This window comes from Condylura cristata, unplaced genomic scaffold, assembly GCF_000260355.1.
Source record: "Condylura cristata isolate star-nosed mole 26May11 unplaced genomic scaffold, ConCri1.0 scaffold00008, whole genome shotgun sequence".
NCBI lineage: Eukaryota > Metazoa > Chordata > Mammalia > Eulipotyphla > Talpidae > Condylura > Condylura cristata.
The window spans coordinates 38,210,504-38,238,218 of record NW_004567109.1 but is presented as its reverse complement, the minus strand read 5'-3'; the positions used below and the strand labels follow the sequence as shown (position 1 = coordinate 38,238,218).

At 38.1% G+C, this 27,715-nt stretch overlaps 1 protein-coding gene across 8 annotated transcripts in view; it reads right to left on the bottom strand.

Annotated features, from left to right (window-relative positions):
• Nucleotides 1-1,015: 1,015 nt before the first annotated feature.
• DNAJC6 (DnaJ (Hsp40) homolog, subfamily C, member 6) overlaps nucleotides 1,016-27,715 on the bottom strand; it is a 128,002-nt gene continuing 101,302 nt past the window's right edge. For 5 of the 8 annotated variants that reach the window (XM_012722451.1, XM_012722456.1, XM_012722455.1 and 2 more), the window contains 13 exons: nucleotides 26,839-27,033; nucleotides 26,235-26,352; nucleotides 24,918-24,997; nucleotides 23,932-24,125; nucleotides 23,755-23,835; nucleotides 20,745-21,179; nucleotides 16,218-16,352; nucleotides 14,018-14,086; nucleotides 12,570-12,704; nucleotides 9,548-9,811; nucleotides 6,885-7,027; nucleotides 4,617-4,793; nucleotides 1,535-3,318 (listed from right to left, as the gene is read on the bottom strand). In XM_012722451.1, coding sequence (XP_012577905.1) covers nucleotides 3,217-3,318; nucleotides 4,617-4,793; nucleotides 6,885-7,027; nucleotides 9,548-9,811; nucleotides 12,570-12,704; nucleotides 14,018-14,086; nucleotides 16,218-16,352; nucleotides 20,745-21,179; nucleotides 23,755-23,835; nucleotides 23,932-24,125; nucleotides 24,918-24,997; nucleotides 26,235-26,352; nucleotides 26,839-27,033 — 2,128 coding nt within the window. In that variant the 3' untranslated portion in view covers nucleotides 1,535-3,216. Of the gene's footprint in view, nucleotides 3,319-4,616; nucleotides 4,794-6,884; nucleotides 7,028-9,547; nucleotides 9,812-12,569; nucleotides 12,705-14,017; nucleotides 14,087-16,217; nucleotides 16,353-20,744; nucleotides 21,180-23,754; nucleotides 23,836-23,931; nucleotides 24,126-24,917; nucleotides 24,998-26,234; nucleotides 26,353-26,838; nucleotides 27,034-27,715 lie in introns of all 8 variants that reach the window. The other 3 variants (XM_012722452.1, XM_004679080.2, XM_004679079.2) reach the window with 2 other exon arrangements.

The following is a 27,715-nucleotide window of genomic DNA, read 5'->3' as shown; positions in this document are numbered from 1 at the left end:
TCCATCCATAATACTAGCCTGTGATGATAACAAACAGCCTATGATTGTTTTATCAACTATCAATAACAACCATTACAGTGTAGTGAGTAGCCACCTAAAATAGACAGCTTATACACACATTGTCACAATGCAGAGTTATTAGAAGATCTCTCACTTACAGGTAATAAAACTGAGACTTAGAATCTTTAAGAAACTTGCCTGATGTAAAAGTCCTAAGTGGACTTTTACAAAACAGTGGACTTATACAAAACAGGACTCAAACCCAGTTTTCTGGTCTCAAGTCAACACTATAACATTATGCTAAAACATCATGGTTTATTTTAGGAACAACCAAAATTTGTTTGCTTGACCTAAATTTCTCAGTAGATGTTTCCGGCAGGCAAGCGGTCCTGTTACTATGATAACTGTTTCTAGAATTCAATTGCTGTGTTCATTCCTTACATAACAGTGTTTCATTTGTACATTAGAACCCAACGGGAATAGTCTTCCAAAGACAGTACAGTGATGGTTCAAATGCTTTTGATTTGCAGCATTTGTTAACAAATAAACACTACTTCTATCCTAACAAAACTAAAACTAACAGGTCATACAATATTTTTTAAAAGATATAACCAAAAAAAAGAGATAAATAAAATAACTGCTTTCTAAGAAAGCAGATTTCCAGGATCAATGCCTTTGCCTCAGCATAAAAATGCAGCCTGGAAAATCCATTAATTGTCTTACTCAGAAAACCCACATCTCTATGCTGATTCTTTTTGAAGCACAGTATTCAGACACCATGATGGGATGTGTAGTATGAGTATGAAAGCAAGAAAGAGAGTGTGTAGAGAAGGATGAGAATGGGTGTGGTTAAAGTTTAAAGCAAAATCTTGTCAGATTACTTCCTGGTGCAAATTTATTATGTGCTTTTTATTTTCTTCCCTATATTTTTTTTCTAAAAAGTGAATAATAAAGGTGTAATTCAAGCTTGTTATGACATCCCTGCAAGTGCAAAAATTACTTAGCTCTCTACAAGTATTTTTGAGCCTTTTAATATACATTACAAATAGTTTAGACCAATCACATTTTGTGTGTAACATATTTACAAAACAAAAAATATATTACAATAAATATGAATGAAACAGTGAATCTGATCAACAACAAGCTCTGTCACAACCAGATATTTTAAAGGAATGCAAAACCCTGTTGGTCTGCACATGTTGAGTTTTGAGATAAATAGGGGTCCAGAATTTTAATGTATCCGGAATAGAGGAGGGGGAATTCCCAAATTTAAGTTAGGTAAGATTCTTTCTCACTGTTAATTATATGTTTAACGATCTTTTAAACTGTGAATATTTATGAATTATCCAAACATGATACAAAGCTAATATAGTTCTATCATTTCAAAATGTACGTGACATTCACATAATAGCCTTTTATAATTATTATCATTATATACTGTAGTTCACACAATATCTACAAATGTGAATGAATGAGAAAAAACAGGTCACAGCAACATGTCTCACATTCCAATTTTAAATAAGACAAGCACATACTGGATCAAACATTATTTTATAATATGTTAATAAATAACAGCTAGTTTGTTATGGTTACCTTGAACAGTTTGCAGCTGTATATTTCAAAAGAAAACATTTTCTTCGAGTTTTACATTGTCAGTAAAAGGTAAAATAAATGATGAATCTTTATAATCAAAAACAAATGGAAGCGAGTTCTATACAGAAAAAAAAGTATTTTTGACATGCTGCTTTTCTGGTACAGTTTACCACACACACACACAAAAAAAATACAAACAAAAGTGATTGTCTTCTAAAAACAACTTTTGAAAGCTTTACACAATATTGAGCATGAACCCTTTTAAGACTAGTGTGGAAATCACTGTGCCCCTCTGCCTTATCTATATACTCTGGGCACACTGCGGTTGTGCCGAAAGGGGTCCACTGGTCACAGGGTAAAAGCTGCTCATCCTTCAAAGTGAGAAACTGCCAAAACACTGGACTGAAATCTAATCATTACAAGGTCTGCCAAGGTTTCATCCTTGCTTTGCTTTCATAGACATCCCTGTATCAGTGCTATTCCTGTGGACCCCCACCTACATTTAAAGCAATAGCCCCCAAGTAATAATCCAAAAAGACCACTTTCACCAGGTAGGGAGGGGAACCTGGTCCCTCAAAGCAAATCCCACCAAGCCATCTGACCCAGTCTGCAGTGAGCACAGCACTCTCACCGTGACTATACCAGGCTGGTGACAAGTGTTCAGGGCTATCTTCTCTTCTCTGACCACAACTGCTCACAAATCTAGAGGACGCTACACAAATCTAGAGTCCATATTATGTAGCAGTCCTACCAAACCACATTACAACCTATTTCCAGCTAAGAACACTTTTTTGGCTAAGGAAAAGGAAGAGCATTAAGCCTCATAACAAAATTAAAGTTTCTTTCAAGTCCAGGTTTAGCATTGTTATGGTATTAAAAACATTTCCTTTAAGAAATCACAATTTTCTAAAGGGAGAGTATGGTAGCAGCCCTACTTTCTGACTAGGAATAAAGATTCCTGTTATCCTTAGTTATACCTTATATTCTCTTATTAGCATTTTCACTACTTTTTAAATTTTTCCAATAAGAGTTGGTGGTAAGCTATTACATTGTAGTATAGTATCTTCGAAGACACAAGTCAAGTTCTTTTACAGCTGTTCCTCTTCTTGACCAAAAGAAATGTAGTATTATGCTAAGACCATAGTAAATTTCCATTAAAAAAAAAATGGTGGTTGTGTTGCTAGAATCTATATAAAGCTGTTACTCAAATTACATCTTTCCAAGAAAATCTAAAAACCATTAGTTAAAATCCATCATGTAATCCTATTATCATAACTTTTGCTCATTAATCCTCAGACAATGAGATGGATATTATGCCTCCTGTGGCCTCTATTTTTCCATTTCCCCAGAAAATGCTGAGTAGGTTCCCCAAAGGGCAGGCTGGAATATTGTGCAAGGTCATCTGACTATAAGTTCCTCTCCTGCTTTGGATCTTTTATGGTGGGGGCTGAGAAAACAAATATCCACATTCCTTATCAATAAGGAATTAATTCACAAGTAATTTAACAGGTTAGTACTGGATACATGTTACTGGAGTTTTTGGTTCATCTGTGACAACCTCAGAATTGTGACACACACTAAGCGTTAGCACAGGTCTGCAGCAGAGATGGGAAAGCTCATACATTAATATAAGGGCTTTTGGCCTTGATTTTCAAATTCAGACCAGGCATCATTGAGCTCCATGAAAATCATCTTTGCATATTGTTCATAGGGCTGCCCAGTAGCCTATGGAAAAAGCAAAAACACACATTAAATACCACAAACCTAAGCTTTACTTACATGAAATTTTTCACTGCTAATATGTGAGTGCTAAGTAACTGAAATGTTTTTCTATGAGGTAATTTACCTTTTAGCAGCCCAGTCTATGTAACCCTAATTGTGATGACTTTCCCCAAATGCCCTCCCCCTAGGAATTCACCTATAAACAAAAATGAACCTACTAGGTACAAAAAATTCTCAGACATATCTCCCATCTCTAGATTATCTACCAAGTGACTAAGGCACATCACAGCACATCTCCAATGAACTGCATTTTTAACCTCCCCTTTCCCCATTTCTAAAAATAGCTGTTCTTGGAGACCTGTAATCTAAGTCATACAGTTGGGGTAGATTGGGGTGGGGCTGAGGGTCCTGTTTCTCTTGCTATTTCAATTCATTGAGGTAAAGTGTTTCCCATTAATTCTTCTATTCAGGCCAGCCACCAAAAAACGTGGAGAAATGAAAATCAAATACATCAATTTCAAGCACTTGTTCCCATGGAGCACTTCAACCATCACCGGGTGTCACAGGCCAGGCTCACATGACAGCAAGATGACCCATTTCTGCATGGAGTGCAGAGATGACTGCTAAAACTGAACTGGAGGAGATTAAGACTAATACACTGCCTAATTTAGTCCTGCCGTGGATATTTCTGTGATTTGTGAGGGTTTCAACTTGGCCATGCAATAGTTGAACCTTCTGACATTGTAGAAAACATAGAAATACATATACTTTAATGAAAACATAAGCTAGCATAAGCAATATAGTGATCGATTTAGTTCACAAAATTTGGGATATTTTGTTGATTTCCCCAATTTTGCCAACTCCATTCTAATGCTTTTTCACTACAATGCTGGCTAAACATACTGCTGTATCTCCAGAGAAAAATTTCCTTCTCTCTATGTCTTAGTCAAGACAAAATTTATATCTAAGTCCTAAAAATTAATGGGGAATTTTATCTATGTAAGCCCCTATTCCATTATTCATCATGCATAATTTGATTGCACCTGCTTCATAAAGTATAACTATTTATTTAAATACCTCATTTTAGCCTAAGGACTTTATTACACAGATGGCCTCATAATCAGCAAATTGAAAGTCTGATGTTTTTATACATGCTCAGAAAATAAAGTACGGTGACCACACCTGAGGGGGAAAGTCATATATTTTCCAAAAAATTAATAATGAAGTAAGAAAAATACATACTGAAATTAAAAAAAAAAAAAGCAAAAGATAACTGACACAACAGCGCAAGCCATACTCACTTTATCTGGATGCACTACCAACACAGCCCTCCTGTATACCTTCTTCACCTGTTCTGGTGTCACCAGGTCTGCCATGCCAACTGGTTTCCACTTGGTCTCCCCTTCCCACAGCACAGTGTGCATCGTGGACAGAAGTGCTCTGATATTTCTCTCTTTGCCTTCAATCCATTCCAGAATCTGTAATGCAGGAGGATGAAGAAATTCAAATGTTTTTCAACCTAGTTCTCCACTGGGACTTTCAGACTCCTACAGCTCTAGCAACATCAAAGTGTTTGGGGGTCCCTGCATTCATGGGCCAACCCATTTCCTCTCCTGCAATGCTTTCCCAACTCCATCTCCTGCCTTGTCTCTGGCTAACTATTTGTCTTCTTTCAAAAGCCTGCTCAGGAATTTCATCCTGCTAGCCTTTGGGAGTTTAAATTCCTTCCTTCCTGCTCCATCCCAGGAAGTATAATTCCTCATTCCCAAAGTATAAACTCCAAGATGGCATACCCATGTTGATTTTGGTCCCTGTTATCTGCCTTGGTATGGTATGGTATGGCGCAGCATCTGACACTAAATATTCCTTGAAAAAAATGAACAAATTCCCTTCAACATATTTCTACCATGAAATGTGCCACACTTTATTGTAACAGTCTGTATGTTTGTATTCCACTACATTGGGCAGAGTTGCTTGAGAAAGGGTATTATTTCTTTCAAATAGCATGCCTGCCTCAAAAAAGAAAAAAATGCTCAGAAATGATTACATAAATTAATCCATTTAGTCATTCATTCAGACTATGAACTTTCTAGTTTGATTCTTCATAGTTTGAACAAAGAGGTGACTAGTGGGAGAGTTTGTTACAATGCATCAGCCTTTAGCACATAGCAAGGGCTCAGTGAGTATTTGTTGTTCAATAAATGCATGGTTTCACCAAGGTTAATGGTGGCTCCTCTCCCAAACAACTAAATATTCCATACCAACTAAATCATCAAACATAGTTTAAAAGACAGAGATGACTTTCTTTTAGAGGAAAGAGTCATAGTTGCCTAATGAACAAAGATTACGCAGTTGGAGTTCAAACTTTTCAAAGGAAACATAAGCCTTACGTTAAAGCAAATGAAAATCAAATTCAAATAAAGGAACCTATTTTTTAAAAAATACATATTCTAAAAGAACCTCCACAAATGCTTTAATCTATCTGAAAATATATTTTTCAAAATGCATATGATTCAGTGGTTATGTTAATCCTGTTTTTAGAGATACTTTGAAGCAATAACAAGTCAATTTCCAGTTTGTTTTAATACCAGCACATTTAGTGTTTTGTCATGTAAAACTTCTGACTCTCCATTTGCAGAGAGCATTCCAATTCTCCTGACATTTACAAACTCTTCCACTACTTCTCACAATTCATCAAGATAACCATTCTTTTTTTTCCAAGCTAACCTATGTCCATCTGTTTTCTCATCGATGAAATATAATTATAGAGTTGATGGTTTATAAATGATTTTAATGGAAAAACTTTCTTTTTTCCCCCCATACAAATCTTATCTGGACTTCCAGAACCAAAAATAATAATAATAATAATAAAATTGTTCATTTCTTCAAATAAGACATACAGATAGCCAACAGGCACATGAAAAAATGTTCATCCTCATTCATTATCAGAGAAATACAAGTCAAGACCACAATGAAATAACCTCACACCTATGGAAATGATCCATATCAGAAAGACAAGAAACGAGTGTTGACAAAGATGTGGAGGAAAGGGAGCCCCTTATCCTGTAGGTGGAAATGTAATTTGCCTCTAATGGAAAACAGCATGGAGATTTCCCAGATATTAAAAATGAACCTACCACATCACCTAGCAATTCCTCTCCCAGGTGGGAATGAAAAGAGTGCAAGACCACTCATTTGAAGAGAGAAATGCACTCCTCTGCTTACTGTTGCACTAACTACAATAGCCGACTTAGGGAAACAGCCCAGTACAAAAACAGGTAAGTTGTAAATAGTGTACCTCAATTAAGTATAATAGTAAGATAAGTAAAAGAAAGATAATTTTTCATCTGAAAAAAACAGACTTGCTCTGATCAAAAGTAGACAGAAATATTGAGAAAACCAGAAACCCCACTTCCCTCAGCCTCCTCTCTTCCACCTTTCCAAACCACCTAAAGTTAGAGAAGCTGATGATCCCCAGCCACAGGTCTGTCCACAGTGGCTTCCATGTTCATGCTTCACACACATTACTTGTGGCACAAGGACTCACTCCAAGTCAGGAGCTCACTTACCTTTAATTTTTCAGGATCCATTTCCTTAGCCATTTCCTCCTTTCTCATCTCAGCTATTGTTCGGGGTCCCTTTTTGTCTTTGTGTGCACTGAAACCTTGACTAGAAAGTAGGTCTTCAAAGTCAGCTGCTTTTTGTTTTCCTTCTGCAATACAATGCAATTCTTGAAAAATCACTGTGGTTTTTACTCTTAAACATAATCATATCATTATCTCATGACACTTCAAGATATGTTCACATGTGTTAAGCCCCTTCATCATCACATTTATCCTGTAAATAGTATATGAGATTCAAATGAAGTCTGGAAAATTATGAGGTCTGTGCACAATCACATGGTATGTCCATGTCAAAGCTAGGACTTGAGCTGTAGTATCTTGATACTAAATGCAACTATTTTTCCCACTGTCCATCTTTTCATAGCTGCATATGCTCTTGATTTCCATGCCCTTTTACTCTGCCCCAGATATAACTAATTAACTGGTACAGTATTGGGACTAAGACCTGGGCTTTTGTACTTGGGGTCAACTGTTTTCCCATCCACACCCAGGTGACGCTTTTAGTTCATCAAAGTGCTCTTCCCCCCCTTCCCTCATCCAGCCCCAATCTGGCTGGGTCTTCATACCCCTTTGTAATTAATCTGTTTGGAGAAACAGCCTAGTATGACAGTAAAGATCAAATTATCTGGAGTTAGTCTCCCCAGCAAAGGAGTCTAGTTTTTCCCATTATTAGCAATATGATCTTGAGGAAAGTTACTTATCATCTCCATGCCCCAGTTTCTTATCTGTAAAGCAGTGATTTTGTTAACACTACTACTATATATTGTTGTGAGAATTGAAAAGTTAACATTTAAAGTGTTAGAACATGCCTGACTATTTAAATATCTGTTCAATAAAACCATACAGCAGACTGTGCATCCAATGTCTGTCAACCAAACTGGTGTTTTGAGTTGATGCTCATGTGCCAACTCTGTAGGGTAAGATGTCCTGACCACAAACTTGGATGCACATGCACGTACACACACACACACACACACAAAGGTAAGTGCCCTGAGGCTGAGGAATTTGTGTTTTGCTTATTACTACCTAAGGAAATAAAAAGCAGAAGGCTGGGGTAAGAAAGAGGTAATGCTCTTTTGAGTAGCTTCTAACTCTTGTGTTTTCTATACTCAAATGCTCCATAATTATTTGTTGAAGACACTCGCCTCAATTCTATTCAAAATAAAAATTGAAAGAAAATCACATCACTTTATTAGATTATCCAAGGACTGTCCACTGCTAACCAAAAAACAAACATGATGCCACCTTTTCCCAACAAAGGAATCTCTATCATATCAATATTGTGAAAGGACCAGGAAAGGGTTGTAGTTATGATCAGGGGTTCTGGAGCCAGACTGCTTGGTTCAAATCTTAGGTTTGTCACTTATTGTTGGGAGTGACCAAGTGCAGAGATTTACTGAGGGACTGGATAAGGGCAATAATAAATCAGGCCTTGCATCCAAAGGTGATAAGGTGGTAATAAATTGGGCCTTGCATCTAATTAACGGGTCCTTGCGTCGGGATGGGACTAGATGAAGGTGATAACGAACTGGGCCTTACGTCAAGGACACAGCGATGAGTCACCCCTTTGAAATCTGAGTTTAGGACCTATATAAGAGACCCTTCCCCATTATTGAGTTGGCAGTAGCTGCAGACCCCACTCTAGGGGCTCCGTCTCAGCTGCTGTCCTGGAGCAATAAACTCTGCTTGCTCAGCCTTCTGCCCCCCGCCTTCCTTCTTGCGGCCTGTCACAGAAGTTGGGACAAAACACTTATAAGCTGTATGGAATTAGAACATTTCTCTACTGATCTCTGTCACTAATTCCTCATCTACAACATAAAATGGATTCAGAGATTATGTGAAAACTCCTGACATGTAGTAAGCATTCAATAAATGTTAACTACTATTAATAAGAAAATTAGAAAAATGTCCATGCTCCATAAAGAGAAAGTATGATCAAATCAACTGAAATGTAAAATATATCATAGCAGGTCTTTCAACAAACTCAAATTTAACTATCCTAGCTATGCAAATATTTTTACAAATTACCAACCCCACCCCACCCCCAAAAAAGATCGCATCTAGAGTGCTTTTCAGTCATAGTTATTGACATATTTGGTGTTCTTTTAACTTCATTATCAAAAGAGGGGGAAAAGGCAATATAGGAAATCCAGTCCCCTCAGTAATATCCATAAGAAAGACCAAATGTGTAAAGACATATCCACTCTTCCAATACACTCCCAAACACAGTGTTTGAAGTGTTCCCAACATTTCTTTTCTACTTTCATTTCCAAAGGATGAACAGCTTCAATATCCACTCACATCCACCCATATTCATTAAGGCCCAAAACTATGCTAGGTGCTGATGATTAAATGGCAAAAATGACATAATCCTGGTCTGGCCCTCCAACTGGTCTCAGTATAAAGGGACAGACAAGTGAGCCAACAATCAAAAGACAGTGTGGCCAGTGCAGAAACCCAGGGGCTCCAGGCACGTGGGGGGGGGGGCAGGGGTCATGCTGTGTCTTTATAACTAAAAGACTGACTCAAAAACTACTGGAAAACATCTTCTATCTCCCACTTTAGGTCGACACAGCCAGGTAACAGGAAGCCGGGCCCTGCAGCCTTACCCAAGTTCGTGGATCCTTTCCCACGTTCACTCTGACCCCCAGGCGTGGATGAGAAGCTCACGTTGTAATTGGGTCGGTTTTGCGGGGAGGAGTGTGGCATGTTGGGCTGGGGTTTAGGCTGGGGCTGCTGCCAGTTGTAGCCACCTCCCTGTTGCCACCCTCCACCCATAGGCTGGGGAGATGCTTTCTGCGGTGAGCTGAGAGGTGGAAATCCTCCACCCAATCCAGTTGGTGTGGTAGGTTTGCTGGCAAATGAAGAACTACCTAAGGAAATAAAAAGCAGAAGGCTGGGGTAAGAAAGAGGTAATACTCTTTTGAGTAGCTTCTAACTCTTTGAGCCTCAAGTTATTGTTTGCAAAGACTTTAATGTAAATGGCCTTGACAAAGAATACAATTAGCATTCCTAAGACTTAATGGAAAAGCAGGCATCTATTTCCCAATATTATCCATTTCTCAGTCCCCATATGACATTTTTAGGTATGTGTTAAGACCTCCATTTTTATTCAGATTAACCACCTATAGCTCAGAACAGTTCAGTGGTTTTCTCAATGCCACACAGCAACAAGTGGCAGAACTGAGACTTGACTTGACATCTTTGACTTGAAGCCAGAAGATGCCTGGTTTTTCCCACTGTACTATTCTCCACTTTTGCACACCTCCTAAGCAGATTTTTTTATTTTAATTTTATCTTAAACATTTTTTCTAAACAATGTTTTACAATATTATAAATATTTTAGAAGTACAAGCTCACACTTCTTCAAATGTATGATACCATACCACATGCACACCACAGTACTGATGACCCTCCAACATAGTCCTAAGCAGATTCTACAATTTCACTGGAATAAAAGCTAGCAAATTCCAAGAGTAGGGAATAAAAAAAAAAATTCACTCATTAGTCTACTTACACATCATTTATCAGGATTAATCATTGTTTTAAGTGCAAGTCTGGTAAGTAACCATGAATAAACATTGATGTTTTGAAATTTTATAAAGATTTTTCAATTTCACAATACTTGCATTTCCTTGCAGGAGAGTAAATATAGTCCAGACCAACAATTTTGAGCAGGGCAAAGGATCTTATTCAAACTTTTAAAAATGCTAATTACTTTGTGCCAGAAATTTAAGTAGAATACTCATTCCACAATCTCCTGATTTTTAAATACATACATCCTGCTCTGTTTTTCAAAATATGTAAAACAGTTGTGGCCTGTGTTGAAATAGGTAAAAGAATGCTCTCATAACACCAAAAACTAAATAATTGATAATGAAATAGTATTTATTTAGCTCTTTAGAGTTTGCAAAATACATTTACATTTACTACTGTCTTCAATGCTCACAACACTCTTAGGAGGAATGTAGTATTACTTGTTCCACTTTAAAGATGGAGGAATCATAGCTCAAAGATGTGCTTGTGATGATGCATAAACTAACAGAGTTGAGACTGGATCATAGGTATACTGCCTCCAGATGTTTCCATTTGCTACACTCACAATCTCTAATTACTTCTCAAATCTACATACCTTTCACTACCAACCCATCTTCTATTCTTCCCATAGGTATATTTACTCTATTTTCATCTGGAATGTCTGCATTCTTTCCTACTGGAAATGTTATGTATGACCACTGGATTTGGAGTCAGCCTCCGAGCTCTATCATTTAGTCATGTAATCATTCTTACCTGTCTTTATGCATTCAATCATTCATACATTAATTTATCTACTATATGCCTGACACTATCCTGGTCACTAGAAGGTAGCTGACAATAGGCTATAGCGAATCTTTGCTCTTCTGAGGTCTGACAAATAACTTTACCTCCCTGAGCTTCAGTTTCTTCATATGTAAACCTGGATCTATGTGTCACAGTACACCACAAAGTCACAACAGTTATATGGAACCCTGAATTAAATATAAAAAATGCAAGGTCACACATCCAAACTACACTGGTACATCACAAAGGCTCACTAAATATTGGATAACAGGAAAAGCTAATGACAGGGCTTGTGCTCTGAAGCCTGGCCACCCCCTCATCTGTAACTTAGAGAACAAAGCCTATCTTCATGAGTCCCTGAAAGACAGATAGGTAGGTAGGTAGAGAGATAGATATCTCTCTATAGATAGATAGATAGATAGATGATAAATAGACACATATATAGTTATTTAAAATTCAGTAAATATGGGAAAGACTAATAAATTGAAAAAAGAAAAGTCTCCACATTCTCAAGATATTGTCATTTACTCTTTTTTATTTAGGAGACACTTTTGAGTTTCTTCCATGTGCCAAGCTGCAGACACTGTGGTGAAAAAGCCCATAGACCCTGCTCTCCAGGTGTTAGCAGCATTGTGGGACTTTATGATGTCTGCTCTTCCAGAGCTTGTCCTATCCATGTACAGCAATTCTGAATCTTATGTTACTAAGGAGAGCACTTACAGAAAACATGATGTAGCACTAAGCCCAGAGGCCACTGTTACCCTCATTAACAGGAAGGCAGTGTGTGACAGCCTTTACAGTACATTGGAATCACCTGGGGAGCTCTTACCCTCTCTATATCCAAGCCACAGACAGGCCAGTTTACTCAGACAATCTATGGGAGGAACTAAGGCACTGGGGTTTTATCAGCATTCAATGTGAAAACAATTCAAGAAGAAGGACACTGTCTTTTGTTGTATCTGAATGTAGCTATATAATTTAGAAGTCTCATTTTTATTCTCAAAGTAAGTGCACAGCAGTCAAATTTTTTGGCTTTCAGCCCTTGCTCACATTCCTATTTACTATGTGACTTCAGAAAGGTTTAACTTCCCTAAGTTGTGTGACTTGAAAAATGGAGAACTTCAGAAAACTCAGGAACTGTAAGAAATACTACATTTCTAAAATGACAAAGACGTCTTGAATTCCTCTTAATAGGTTTGTTGTAGAGATAAGAGTTTGGCTATTGTGAAGCTATATTCATTGTCAGATATTAGTCAAGTAGGACTACCTCAAAGCTATGTAGCCATAAGAAAATGTCATTTAGATCTTAACCTGCTAGGTTTGTACCTAGTGTCCCAAGGTCAGCAAAAGGATCCAGAGTCTGCGGTTTGGTCTGGTGGGTGGGAGTGCCGTGTGAAGATCCTGTGGGGCTGGTGGCAGCTGACTTGCTTCCCATTCCAAAGCCTCCTGAAAAGGAATTAAGATTGCTGAAAAGGAGTTCATTTTCCAAGATTGAATTCTGAAATTCAGAGGTTCTTCCCAATTGGTCTCTAAGAGCAGATTAGATACATGGAAGTATGGTAGACGTTTCGAGACCTTGTTTCGTTAACCAAAGTGACTAGCAGCAGAAACAAGGAACAGAGAAGGCTTATGTCATTTCTTAACACACCCGTGAGCCATTATGTTCAGTTTACCTATCATGTCACCTGAACTGCATTTCTGTTGTTTTGACCTTATACTCTGCAAGCTTAGTAAGCTTAGTAAATTCCCTTGTTAGTTCTAGTAGTTTTTATTTATTTATTTTTTTTTTTTTTGGTTTTTTGGTATCTTCTTGAGGATTTTCTGTTTTTATATTTTTTGGATCAAAATAAGCTCTTTACTGTTTGCAAGGCTATTTCTATCTTGCAAAAATTCCTTGGTTTTTCTTGTAATCCTCATTCAATTTTGGGTGCCAATATCAGACTATCAGAAAGCAGGAGGATGCTTTCTTCTTGCATCTGTAGTAGAACCTTGGCAGCAGACAGAAACTGCTCCAGATCTGTCAACTAGATGTATCTGGCTTCACTTTTTCTATGGAATTTGGAGTCAGACACAGATCTGAATTCTGGCTCCAATATTTTCTAGCTGAGTGACCTTGAAAATGTTTCCTAAATTCTGAGTGTCAACATTTTGTCATTTGTTTAATAAGGAAACAGCAGCTGCTTCAGAACATATTATGTGAGAATTTGTGTGTGTTTGTGTGCATGTGCACCTGCTATCTGCACAATGTAAAGAACATAGTTACACAAGGTGATTATTAATAAATACTGACTAGTCAGGAGAGTTTATTTATTATAAACAAATCCAACCCTGAAACAAGTATTTTAGATTATTTAGCATCAATTCTATGCCAGGAGTTTTTATAAAAGTTATTTCATTTATACAACTGTTTGGGACAAGAATTATAAAACCCATCTTACAGATTAAAAAAACTGAGTTTAAGACTTGTAAAACCTCCAAGAGCTTCTAAGTGATAGAGCCAGATATATACCCACAATTGTCTAATCCTATTCCCAAGAGAGACATTCAGCAAATGAGACTTAGAAAAATTAAGTAACATATAACCCACCCCTCTGTCATGAGATCAGAGGCAATGTGAAAAGTTCTGCCAGGATATGTCTTTAGAAAATCACATAGGTGACCAATGACAGTATGTAAAGACTCACTGCATCTTGGGCAAAGGATAATCTTGAGCAAATAGTTAAAGGTACACCAAAAAAAAAAAACCTGCTGACTTTTACCTGATTTAGCATGCCAGTCCCAACCTCCTGAAACATCTGGCTGAATATTCACAGCAGGTGTACTGGAGGCTGCAAATAGGGAAAAGAAAAAGAGTCAGGACAAGACTGCTCATAACTCCCTTTTTTGAGATCATACTGGGAAATGCTATCCCTTCCAGGAAGTCTGCTCAGCCTGCCACTTTCCCAGGTGGTCCATCTCTCCTGAGTGCTTTACATGCTCTGCAAAATGAATATGTTGTGGCTTCATCTATAGTTAAAAGCCATATATTGTCTTTCTTTGTTCCCCTTTTCAACTCACTTTTATTTTACCCATATCCACAATCTTTGCATTCCAACTATAAAAATACTGTTCTCCATTAAATTGTACACTCCTTGCAGGGAAGAACCATCTTTATCATCTTTGTGTGTCCCACTTCTCCACTTAACATGAAGCCAGTGGGAAAAAAGATTTAAGAAGGTATTTTTATGAAATCAATTTATAATTCAGGTTGGCAATAACAAGTATGAGAGGCATATCAAACTTAGAACTGAAATGTTGCTTTCTCTTCTGCTGTGACATGAATTGAAAAGGAGAAGTTATCCAGAATATGTACTGAGTACTGGCTATATACTCGCCACCATGCAGGGACCAAGAGCGTGTATATTCACTCAAAACAAACTTATTGCAACTTCAAAATAGGACATATTGACACTTCTCAAAGTTATAGACACAGAATTACAAGAAATATTCAAATAAGAGAATAATGTATGTTAGAGGAAGACATGTTGGTGGAGTAAATTTTTTCTGCATTTATGAAGTCCAAATAAGAAACAAAGTGGTACCATAAAAAAATAATTTTTTTCTAAGATACTTCTAGGTTCTGTGCATACAATCAGTGAGAAAATGCAAATACTACACTAATATTGGTAGCTAGGATTTAAAATACACATACACAAATATATATACCACCACCACTACCCAAAGAATCATGAAATCACCAAGATTAGTATTACCACACCTAATATTCACCAGTTTTGTTTGCTTAGTACAAGTAGTGCTTTCCAATAACTGAGTTAAAAAGAACATACCACGATTAGCAATACCAGTTCTTTCCTTTCTATTCCACTTCTTCCACAGTAATTCATAAAAAGCTAAGATGGCATTTGAACAATTTTGCTGACATTTGCATCTGATTTCATTAAACTCTAATCATAGTCTTGCATCCAATTAATAAAATCACAAATCCTTATGTGTACCTGTTATATACAAGTCACCATCAGGAATTTATCCTCAGGAAACTTAAAATCTGATGGAGATATAGGCTATTATGGCTATTTTACTTATTATTTTAAAACTGTGTCCCAAGTAATTATTTTCCTGGAAGGAAGATATTCAAAATACTTGTTGAATTCAAAGGAAGTCTTTCTTGACTTTCAGAAGAAATTAGTAGTAACTTGTGGAAATCTGGAGGAAATATTTCAAGGGTTCAGAGATTAAGAAATCTGAACTCCCAACCTGACATCTGGGTCTCCCCTGTGGAATCCTACATGAAGATGATGTAACTAATCCTCCAGCAGTAAAATTATCATTGTTTTCCCACAAAGGATAGTAGAAATTCATCCTATTCACTGGCGTGACACAAGCCAAAAAGAGAAGTGTGGTCATGAAACAAAGGAGTATTCATGAATCTAAAATCTAAACTGAGTGTTTAGATTGTTTAATTGTTCTAATCAGCTAACAAGACAGAAAAAGGGTGACAGAGAAGTGCTGTGCTAATATGAACACCCATATCCATGGGGCATAAAAGATAGGACTCTTATCAAAATATTAAAGTGAAGAAAGTAGAGAAAGTCTTCTCCAACAAGGAGTATTTTCCAATCAATTAAAAATAGCAACATTTTTCTTCTATCTTATTAGTATATAAAATAAAGGTACATCTTATAATCAGTGTCTTATAGCTCTGACTATGAAGTCCTAGTGCAAACAAATTATTCCACAAACAAATAGGATCTAAGAAGGGTGAATCAGACAAAGTTAAATAGGCTTCTTTACTGTATAATATTCCAGAACTTTTAATAAGTCAATGCTAATTTCCAAATTTCAGACACATTATGAAACTTAAGCAAAAAAATCCCACAAAAATACTTTTATATCTGAGCAGTTACTAATATATTGTGGAAAAGTATGTTCCACTGACCACAATATAAAGTACTTCCTTACCATGCACTGTAGGTGAAGGACTTCTCGTTGGCTGAAGAAAGGGGTCACTGGAAGCACTTGATGTGTTTAGAAAAGAACCCAGCAAATCTTGCCCTGAAGGTTTAGATGGTACTCCAAATGGGTCAAAGGCGGCACCTAAAAAACAGTAACAAAAAAAGTACTTTTTCATCCTATGAGTTCATGCAATAAATATTAAAAAGTTGTTATCTCAACACATAAAAAACTGGAATATGACTGTCTCCTAGGATGCTCCAGGGGCCCAGACTACCCTTACAATTTCCTCCAGGGCTACCAATGGAGCCCTAGTATTTCTGAGCACACATAGGTAATTCCATCTTTATGGACAAAGAAGGAATCTATATTTATCTGCTGGATGAACAAAAAGATTCTAAATGAGGGCTCCTTGAATATTTGGGTATCTTAATAACATGCAATATAAGTCAAACAAGATTAAAGACTAGCCTCTGTTTAGGTCAACACAGATGAATCAGTAAGTGACTAAAGTATGCCTGAATCATAGGAGATGCTTACCAAGTCAACTGTGTTCATATTGAGCGAATCAGTAAACAAAGATCAGGTGTAGGGGTGGGGGTTCTGCTATTAAGATAATAGCCAAAAATCTCACTGACCAGACTTGATTATTTTTGTTTTATGTTTTCAGACTTTCACTGACCAGACTTGATTTAGTTTTATTATATGTTTTCAGTCTCTGACTCACTTGAAATTTAAAAAAGAGAAAGAAATGAATGTATCAAAAACTGAACTCTCATCAAATCTTACATTCTATGGAATTCAAACATTTCTAAAACTGTCTCTCAACAGCTTGTTTGAAACTAGACACTAAACATAGATTAGAGAGTGAAGAAAAGTTTGTGAGTGAATGAAAAATACTAAAACAAAATGGGTGACAAAGGCATCCAGCACAATGTAATAGCACTCCTATTGTTTCTTAGTTACTTACATTGCCTTTTCTAAAGAATATCCCAGATGACCCTCATTCTTTACATAATTAGACTGAGGTTTGGAAAGTCAATTTTCTTGCAAGTAAGTAATAGGGCTAGAACTCATATTCAAGTTTTTTTACTCCAAATTTGAGGAATTTCCCAAAGGCATCGCACATTCCTCACAGGTGCAAAATGAAAGCAATGAAAATGACTGCAGAGTTGCATGTATGTAATTGGTCTTAAATTCCATTATCAGGCAAGTAGCAAAATTCCTTTTAGCTCCCTGTAATGAGGTGTCACTTCCTAATGTCTAAGTATCAAACTAATGAGCTGACTGCTTCCTGGAGTGAGATGACTGTCTAGGAAGAGACACTGAGAATCAAACAAAATTAATGAATAAATTCTACTTTTAAAAACAAAGTAGGACTAGAGACATTTTACGGGGGTGGAGAAGGGGATGGGATCAAAACTGGGGGGGAGGAGAGGAAGTGCACTGGCCTCTGGTGATGGCACATGGCTGATTTGTTGTGGGAAGACCACGGGGATTACAACTGAGATGGAAAGAGGCACAAAATGATGCAAAAATATTGTATTTTTTTTAAAAAGAAATATATTTCTTTTATACAAAAAAAAAAACCCACTACATATGGTGTAATAGATGTTCAAGTACAACTTCACTGGCAGGACGCCCTCTTGGTATGCACTAAAGAGCAACTGGGCCTTCTGTGGCAACAGTACCAACTGTGTATTGCAGCAGTCTGTACACAATGTAGACCCCTTACCTTACTCAATACTCACAAGACTTTAGCCCTTCTATAAAGTGAGAACGCTGAGACTTATAGAGTAATTGTAAAAGAAAACAGGGATAATCCCTCTACAGCTAAGTTTGAAGCCCACTGGTAAAGGATGCTAAAGTCTCCACTATTTGGTGTACTTTTAATATTAACTTATGTTAAATTAGAGGAATTATCCAATAACGGAAAATGAACTTCCTAGCACTTAACTCAAAATGTAGTCTTTACCACAACACTGATTGGTAAGCATTAAAGGTTAAAGTTTTCATTTTCTTTTTTTTTTAAAGATTTATTTATTTATGCATACAGAACTGGGGTACAAGCCATAGATGCAGGGGTGGTGAGAGGATTCACCAGATACAGAGTAGAGAACAGAACAGGCAGAATGACAAGAGTACACTGCTGAGGGGAGCAGCAGGCTGGTAAGGAGAGGTCGGCCACACCATCACCTCTGGGATGGGGATCAAATTCAGGCTGAAGTGGCTTTTGCTTCTTAGTGCTGTGCTTTAAGTTGCTGTGCCACCAAGGCGGGCCACATTTTCATTTTTTTGAAAAGGCTACACAGATAGTTAATAATAATCTGGCCTTCAAGTACAGATCTTTAACTCTGGACTCAGTGCTCCTTCTAATTCCTCTTGAGGGACAGAATATTTGAGTTATAAGTCTGGGCCAGCCACTGACCCACTGTGTACCACTGGACAAGTCAGTCAATATATGTAGGCCCCAATTTCATCATCTGCAACTGGAGACACTGATTTAATTAATGTTTCAAAAGCCCCATCTGACGCTGAGACTGTAATACAACTATCTACTTAGAGCTATGATGAATGAAATTGTTAACATCATACAAGGTGCATGGTCTTAAAACATAAACATTAAGCACTGCGTTATCTTGGGTATTCAAATTTATTTTTCCTAACATGGAAGCAGCCCAAATGCCCAAAAGTAGATGACTAGATTAAAAAGATGTCGTTCATATATACAATGGAATATTACTCAGCAACCAAAAAACAGAAACACAGGTCTTTTGCAGCAATTTGGATGGAGCTGGAAAAGATCATGCTTAGTGGAATAAGCCAGAAAGAGAAAGAAAAATACCGGGTGGTTTCGCTCATAGCAGGAGTATAATGGACCAGGCGAGAAAATAATAAGACTAATGAACAGCCATATACCAGAGACATTTTGTGGGGATGGAGTAGGGAATGGAATAAAAAATGGTGGGGGGGGGAAGTCCATGGGACTACGGTGATGACACACGGGTGACTTGGTGATGGGAAACCCGCAGGGATTACAATTGAGATAAAAAAAAATGTACAAAATGAATTAAAAATAAACTGTTAATTTAAAAAAAATTTTTTTATTTTTCCTGACAGAACCTTTTTTCACTCAAATGAATAAGAACTAGACAGAAGGAGGTAAAGAATAGAGGAAATGGCCTGAAAGTCAGAGCATTTGGATTTATACCCTGGTCCATCAAGAACTACTCTAAGAACTAGAGCCTCAGCACCTACATTCTGTGACTCTGAGACTCACGTGGCCTCCACCTGTACTGTACAAATCAAACCCAAAGCCTCTGAGAAACAAAAGATAAACTTGGAAAAGAAAAGTCCCCACAGCTTTCCACCTATCTGTAGACTTGAGTTATTTCTCTCCATCTTCCTAATGTGGTCTCATATTGGCTAAAGGAGGCAGAAACAAGGGACAGCTGATTCTTTAGAAGCCATCATGGGCCTCTGTATCCCGAGATACAGTCTTGCAAATGTTAAAAATTCATGGATGTGGCCCTCCCTGGTGGCGCAGCGGGTTAAAGCACTGCACTGAGAAGCAAAAGCCACTTCCGCATGAGTTGGATCTCCGCTTGCCCCGGAGGTGACCACGTGGCGTGGCAGACCTCTCCTGACCCGCCCGCTGCTCCCCTCAGCAGTGTATTTCCTCAATCTGCCTGTTCTGCTCCCCACTCTGTCTCTGGTGAATCCTCTCACCCTCCGCATCTCTGGCCTGTACCCCGGTTATGTATGAATAAATAAATAAATCTTTTAAAAAAAAACCTCATGGATAAGCAGTCATATTAAGACTGCACCTAAAGCAATAAGCAGTGTGAAGCTGACTGAGCCACGTAAAGTCAAACTCTCAGCCTGGACACCATCTGCTCCACTGCAGTCAGCCATGTGGCTTGCATGAACCCCTAGCTATATCTGGAAGAAACAAGTGCTTCTCTGAACAACCAAGGTGTCTTCAAACAATTACAATTCCAGGAAGGCACTACAGGAAGACTGAAAGCATGGAAGTCAAATGACCTAGTTTGGGGTCCTGGTCCCATCAATTACTAGTTTGCTACTAATTTGTTTGCTACTAATTTGACTCCATTTCCTCAACTATCACATATGGGTAATAATAGCACCTATTTGCCAGGTTTTTATAAGAGTTAAATCCATGTTTAGTACTAAATTGCATGTTTGCCAAACAAATATCCTGTTAAATAATTGTTATTAGTAATAATTCATCAACCTACATCTCCAGGCAAAAGTAACTCAAAAATCTCAGTGATTGAAATCATGGAAAAAGTAATGAAGGATGAGAAACTCAAGTATTCATTTTTACATTGTTATACCAAAGTGGAAAATATTTCCATTTCCTCTTGTGTTCCCCATTTCAATGAAGATACCCTCTGCAAAGACACTTTCAGGGAGACCAGAAAAGTCTAGCCTATTAGGAAAGTTTAATGTTTCCTGCTTAAATAAAGCTTATCATTCAAAACTGAGTTACAGTACAACATAGAAAAAAATTACCTTCTCCCACTCTTAGGGTTGGAGATGCAGAGGTGGAGGTGGCAGACCTTCGTGGTGTTGACTGGGTGGATGCAGGCCCACTTGGATGGAACACATCCTCCACCCCCGACTGTCCAACCTGGGCAGGGCCAGCTGCACCTCCGCCCCCAAACAGGTCACTCAGCAGTTCAGAATTGGAGGGTGGAGCTGCCGGTGGAGAGAAGTTCTTACTCACTGCCGAACCTTCTAGGCCCAGAAGGTCCACCTCCTCGGGGGGTGGAGGGGGAGCTGGCTCCGGCTGCTTTTTGCTGGGTTTCTTGGCTCCATGATGCTTGTCACCACTGGCGTTTCCATGAGGACTGGAAAGGGTCAGAAGCTCATCGTCCGACTGCTCGCTTTCCTGGTTCACTAGGGCAGCGTGATCCTCCTCACAGAATGACTTCTCAGATCTCTGGTCTAAGACAGGCCAGGGTGCCAAAAAATGGTTAGTTACCTACCGTGGCATTGGTGGTTCGTGTGATAGTACATTGCACATGATCGCAGAAAGAACAAGGAGCAGCTCTAAGCAAACAGTACTTTCAGAACCTTATCAATGGAAAATGTGATATATTTCATAGTATAGTCAATGATCATTTGTTGATCTGGAAGGCAGTCTAGCCTAGCGACAAAGAGCAGGAACTCTGGAAGCAGGCAGCCTGGCTTCGAATCTCAGCTCCAGCACTTACTAACTCTGTGACACTGACAAAGTTACGCTACCTTTCTGGGCTTTGGTTTTCTCTTCAGCAAATAGGGTGATAAATAGTACCTAACTCACATGATTGTCATGAGAATCACATGAGATGATGTATAGGAAGTCTTAGTGTTTTATCTTTATTATTATTATTGTCACATTCCATGTACTATGTTAGGTGCTTTAAAAGGATCTAGTCCTTTGCTAACCCCTCTCCTGTCTTCTGTGTCTCCATGCTGCCTTTCTCCCACAGTCTGGAGCAGAAGTGAACTACATCCTAATAACTGAATACAGGGAGTGGCTCTGCCTTGGGTGGTCCTTACACCAGTAAAAAGGAGGTATTTTCAGCATAAAATGGGCAGCAGGAAAGAGGCTTCTTCTGCAGAAGAATGGCAAGTGATGTTCCTGGCCCTCTTTGAGACAGATCCTCCTGCAGGACTTTGTTACTTAATGCTAGGTAAATCTACATCCCAGAGCAGACACAGATCCCCAATTCTAAAATGCCAAAATCAAGTTTTTTTTTAAAAAAAGATTTATTTATTTGTGCATACAGAACTGGGGTACAGGCCAGAGGCTCAGGGGCAGCAAGAGGCTTCACCAGAGACAGAGTGGGGAGCAGAACAGGCAGATCAATGAAGTACACTGCTGAGGGGAGCAGCGGGCAGGTCAGGAGAGGTCTGCCACGCCATGCGGTCACCTCCAGGGCAGGCAGGAATTGAACTCATGAGGAAGTGGCTTTAGCTTCCTAGTGCTGTGCTTTAACCTGCTGCACCACCAGGGAGGGCCCAATGTGAAAGTTTTTATAGTCTTTACCTCACTCAGGATTGTTGTTTATATGTTTCACAGCAGAAATATTAATATGCTTGCTTATAAATTGTTGAATTAGATGCCACTGAGGATACTAAGTCTGATGCAGTTTATGTTCTTTAGTCCCCTTCTAAACTCCAGAAAATTCTGCATTCCTAAACACATCTGGTTATATGAGGTTTGGGTAAGAGTTCCTGCATTTGTGCTAAAACCTATTTGAAAGCCTGATAGAGATGATTTCTAAATTACTTACTAAAACAGTAGTGGAGAGGTAAAAGGTAAGTTTATATAAGTGTAGTTTATACACACACACACACACACATATATATAAACCACTCTCCTGTATATGTAATATACATATACATATGTTATATATAAATATATATATGTATGTATTACATCATTGTTCCTTTTGCACATAGTATTCTTTCTTTCCTCAGATGTAGTCCCCACAGAATTCCCACCACCAATTAACCTGTGTGTGCACCATTGCCATAATCTCTTGTTAAGTTTTATTAAAAACCCTTAGGTGAGGAAGGTAAAATGTAAAGGAAACCAACAGGGGAGTGGGAAATAACTACCTTCTATTTAGACTTCACCAAGATTTCCAATTTTTTTTTATGTTATTGGCCCATTTTTCAGTAGTAAAATCTGAAAGTAAACCTTTCAATTCAATGAAATTCTGTGAAGAATTTTTTCATGAAACACAAAAACTCTATGTAAGAAATATAAGTGGGTCTTAAATTCACACAATGGAGGAAGGTCAAGCAAGTGAATTTTAAGTAGACCATTGCCAACGCCAGTCTCTTACCCCTTCCTTAGAGAAGGTCTTTACTATTCATTTCTCCATTGAACCTTACAGTTGACCTCCAAAGATAGCAAGTGGGGGTTCATTAGAATAACACTGCCTATCTGCTGATGATAGCAGCCAGACTTGTTACACTGAAGATTTTGAAAAACATCTTCACATTTGAGAGAAAGGGTCATACTATCATCAAGTTTGATTTCTGCTTTGATTGTAAAGTCAAGTAGCAGAGATATTTGACAGAAGTGTTTGTCTTCCCTGTTCCAAGAGAAGTTCAGCTTTGAGCTGCTAATGAGTGAAATGCCAAACTTCATGTGTTTAGAATATTTAGTTGAAGACAAGAGATAGATTGCTTTGTTAATGTCTCTGTGTGTCAACAGTGTAATGGGAGGCCTGGGGAAATAACAGACTTATTCATAAATCCAGGAAAAATCTGATCCAAAGCATAACAGTCAGTCTAGGGAAGAAGTCAGCATAAGATTTTTTTTTTCCTATCACACTAAGATCATCTGAGGAATTGAAAGTGAGGTAGGAAATCTAAATTCCTTGATTTGAAAAAGGACTGAATAGGGAGACTAGGAAATAGGCAGGACCCTGTATTACTTTAGTCTTCAGGACTAATCATCTTTATAGAAGAACCATTTCTGTAATCATGGAACAATATGATTTAAAGAAATGCTTAGGAGTACCTTGCCAACAGAGAGAAGAAAAGAAACCACTTTGCCCAAAGTGCCTGGGGTTGTCTGGAGGAATATCTATTGGAGCCTGCCCTGCAAGACAAAAGGCCATGAGGCATCAATGAAACACAGGAAGTCAATGTGGCAAATGACAGTTTCATCCTGAACACAAAACCCAGTGACTCATACCTCCTAAGGCCAAAGTATCCTGATGTTCCTGGTGTGAAGAGAAGAGGATGCTGGGATTGACATCTTTTGTGCAGTAGTGTTCCCAGGGTGGGGTTAAGTCTATGACTTTATCATGAGGCTGTAGTTCTACATCCAAAGTGACCTGAAATAGCTGAGGATATTTTTCTGGTACATCACATGCATCCAACTCTGGCCTAAACCGGAATTTAAAGGAATAAGATGAGTGAAAGTGGAATCAGTGAAAAATGGATGTTCAGCACAGAAATTGTAGGCTAACTTTCCGGTTAACTCTGAGACTCTTCTAGAGAAAAAAAAATCAATCATGAAACAGATAAGATACTTTGTCTGAAGTGTTTCCTCCTCTAGCCAAATAAGAATGCCTTGTCAAGATTTTGGATACCACTGTATAGGAAGCATCCTGGAAAGCAGGCCCCCTGCATCCAGCCAGTGTGCACTAGTATAGCCAACTCAGTGGTCAAAAAGCAAGATAGTCCACAGTCACCATTCTGAGCCCTTGAATCTCACCCCTACTCTGACTTCACAAACTCCCACTGCAGCAACTACTCAACTTCAACCACATTATAACATAGCCAGTAAAGGTCGTTATCTAGTATATCAGCGTCCCTGGGATCCTACTTCAGGGCTATGGCCTGGCATGCATTCTGATGTATCAGGGTGTACACTGATTATTACTGTCATCCTGGTATAAAGGGAAGCACAGCTGCAAAGAATCACAGCGTTGATACTTTCTTCCCTCTGGTTCACTCATAGAACTTCTGAACTCCTTTAGTTCATTGCAAATCATACTCTATCAACAGCTATAATATGAATTAGTCTCTGTGTATTGTTAAGTTATATTCAACAGTCCCTCAGCACTGGATTTTTGGGAGCTATTGCTTTATAACACAAAGGAACCTAGGGTATTTGAGTCCCTGAATTGCCCAGCTGCTTGCAGTGAAAGGGTTTCTGGCCCAAGCAGCACTCACTTGGTGAACTTCAAAACTGTTGTCTCCAGTGGTATGAACCCAGTATGAAACTGAAGCTGGAATATCTGAGTGTTGGTCACCTAAAAATACATGAGAAGTACATTACAATCAGTGAGTGAAAAGGGAGTCTGCTCAAAAAAAGGTTATCTTTGGAGGAGCCACAATTCTTCAACTGTAGCTACATCTGCATTTCTATTTGCTGTGAACATTGAATGACTTTCCCATCTGGAACTGACCCAGTTCCATTTCCAGCCTCTCCACGAACTCTGCATTGACAAGCCATTTGCTCATCTGTTAATATTCTTGCATATAATTGCATGTTCTTGCATATTGCCATACTTTGACTTATCCCTTTAATTCCATGCAGGATAGGCCTGCTCCAATCTGATAAACTCATCCTTCAAATTATGCCTTGAAAGACCATATCTTCTAAGTCACCTTTCTGGGCCACTTCTGGCTAAAAGAAAAACAACTGTTCATCTTTATAGCATCTATCCTACTTCTAATCAGGTAATGAATATTTGTACATGTGTGAAGTTCCTCTGCTAGACTAGACTCCTTGGAGGCAGGCACACAGTCTTATTCTTGTCAATCCTAAACACCTAAGCAATGACTGTTACAGAATATACACTGAGCAAATATTTGATAAAGAAAATAATAGATATACTATCAATATCCAAAGGGTGTCAATAACCCAAATGTCATCAACTGAAGATGTAAATAAACAAATATCATATGTTGTAAGTAAGCAAACATTGTATGACTCCAATCATGAAATTTCCCATCTGGGCAATTCCACAGAAACAAAGTAGATGTGTGGTTGCTTAGGGGGTGGGAGAGGGAAATTGAGCGGTGGCTGCTAATAGATCCAGAGTTTCTTTTAAGAGCAATAAAAATGCTCAAGAATTAGTGGTGAATATTGTACAACCTTTTGAAATACTGAAAAAACACTGCACTGTACACTTGTTAAAGGGGTGGATTTTCATGTTATATGAATTTTATCACAGTAAAAATTGAAAAGAAAATATAATTACTTGAGCCCACATCCTTAATAGAAATATCTCCCCTGACAATCTAAATGGGACACTACAAAAGAGGCACACGCTTCAAAAGAACAAGGTTTGCTAGAAGTTCTAGAACTGCCACCTTCTGGCAACATAACCACACCAAGGACTTTGGGTAAGCCACAGCCTCCCTAATTCTTAGTTTCCTCCCCTGTGAATGAGGGAGAGGGGCAGATATAATCTTTAAAGGCTTTTTCCAATCAAAACTCATGGCTCTGAGAAGGTTAAGCCATGAGTCTTTCTGAAGCCATACCTTAGCCTGTAGCCGGCTCCCAATGGTTGACCTCAAGTGATACATGGAAACAACCACATCTCCTTGCACAGTGATGTTCAAAGGAATGAAGATTTTTCCATCTTGGACACGATATTCTCTTTAAACAAAGGCAAAAGCAGACAATGACATTATACCCATGGCTACAGTCATACTGGTATAGTCCTCTATGGCTCTAGACTAGGGACCTGTTTACCAGGCCTGAAACCAGAACCACTGCCTATTTTTGAGCAAAGTTAGGAGCACAGCCAGTGCCACCGGGGTGAAGACAGTTTCTGACAATGGGTAATGTTAGTGTGCTACTAGGCCCTCTCTCCCCATTCCATCTAGAGTTCCAAATGAATCAAGTGTCCATCCCTACTTTAAAGATCTCATTTTCTTAAATATATTAGCCCTAATATGTTTCCCTTTTCTAAACTTTAAATTAAAAGCAGAGACAAAACTTCAACCAACATTAGTATAGATCACCACTAAGTTGAACACTTTTTTATGTCAGACACTTCACTATGATGTAGTCTACATAGGAAAAATATGATCCAACTTATACAAGAATTGTTCAAAAGAAATGAAGAGAAGCATGACTTACTTCATTCGCTCAAAATCTGTGCATGTTGTGTATATTTTTGTTTCTCCAATAAGTACATCACAGTAAGGGCGACATCCATTTCTCTGTTTGTTAAAAAAAGGGATTGGACTGACAGTGATTGACTTAATGGTGAGAGGCTTGAAGTGAGGGCGATAGGGTTTGTCCGCTAGTAAGTCACACATATAGCCTAGGTATCTGAAATAGAGGATCAATATTTGGTTGATACCCATGACACTGAAGAAAGAAGCAGTTAATTTTTGCTAAGAGATTTGTTTTTGTAAACTGGTAAATTATGATAAAAATGTACCATATTAATTTCTTAATCATCAACTAGCAAAAGAAAATCCAGCCCATGATTTGGAGAGCTTTTATCTCATGGCACAGCTATATTTTCCCCTTTATCCCTGATAAAGGAAGGGATATTTATTAATTGAAAGAACTTATGGGAGCTATAAAATAGCTCCAAAATTGAACATCTATTCCTCTTGCATGTTAAATTTATCAGCTAAGAACTAGCTTTGGGAAAACCTCAACCTCAAAATTTACCATCAGCAGTACTCTTTTTTTTTTTTTTTTTTGAATAGTTTTATTTTCACTTGGGATTTTCTTTCTATTAGATTCATTACCAAGAATAAAACTGCTGGCTCCAAAGGTATAGCAATGACTAATTTTATGAAATGTTGTTAGATTGATTTCCAAAACAGTGTTGGTATTTCCTATTCCCAATGTACTATTTTCTCACATCTCACCTACAATAGGTGTACTTAGTCTTTTAAGTTTTGCTGTTCTGATGGGTGTAAGAAGATAGCTAATTAGTTTGCATTGCCATATGAGTGACTGTGAATTTCTATTCACATATTATCAAGCATCAAAATTA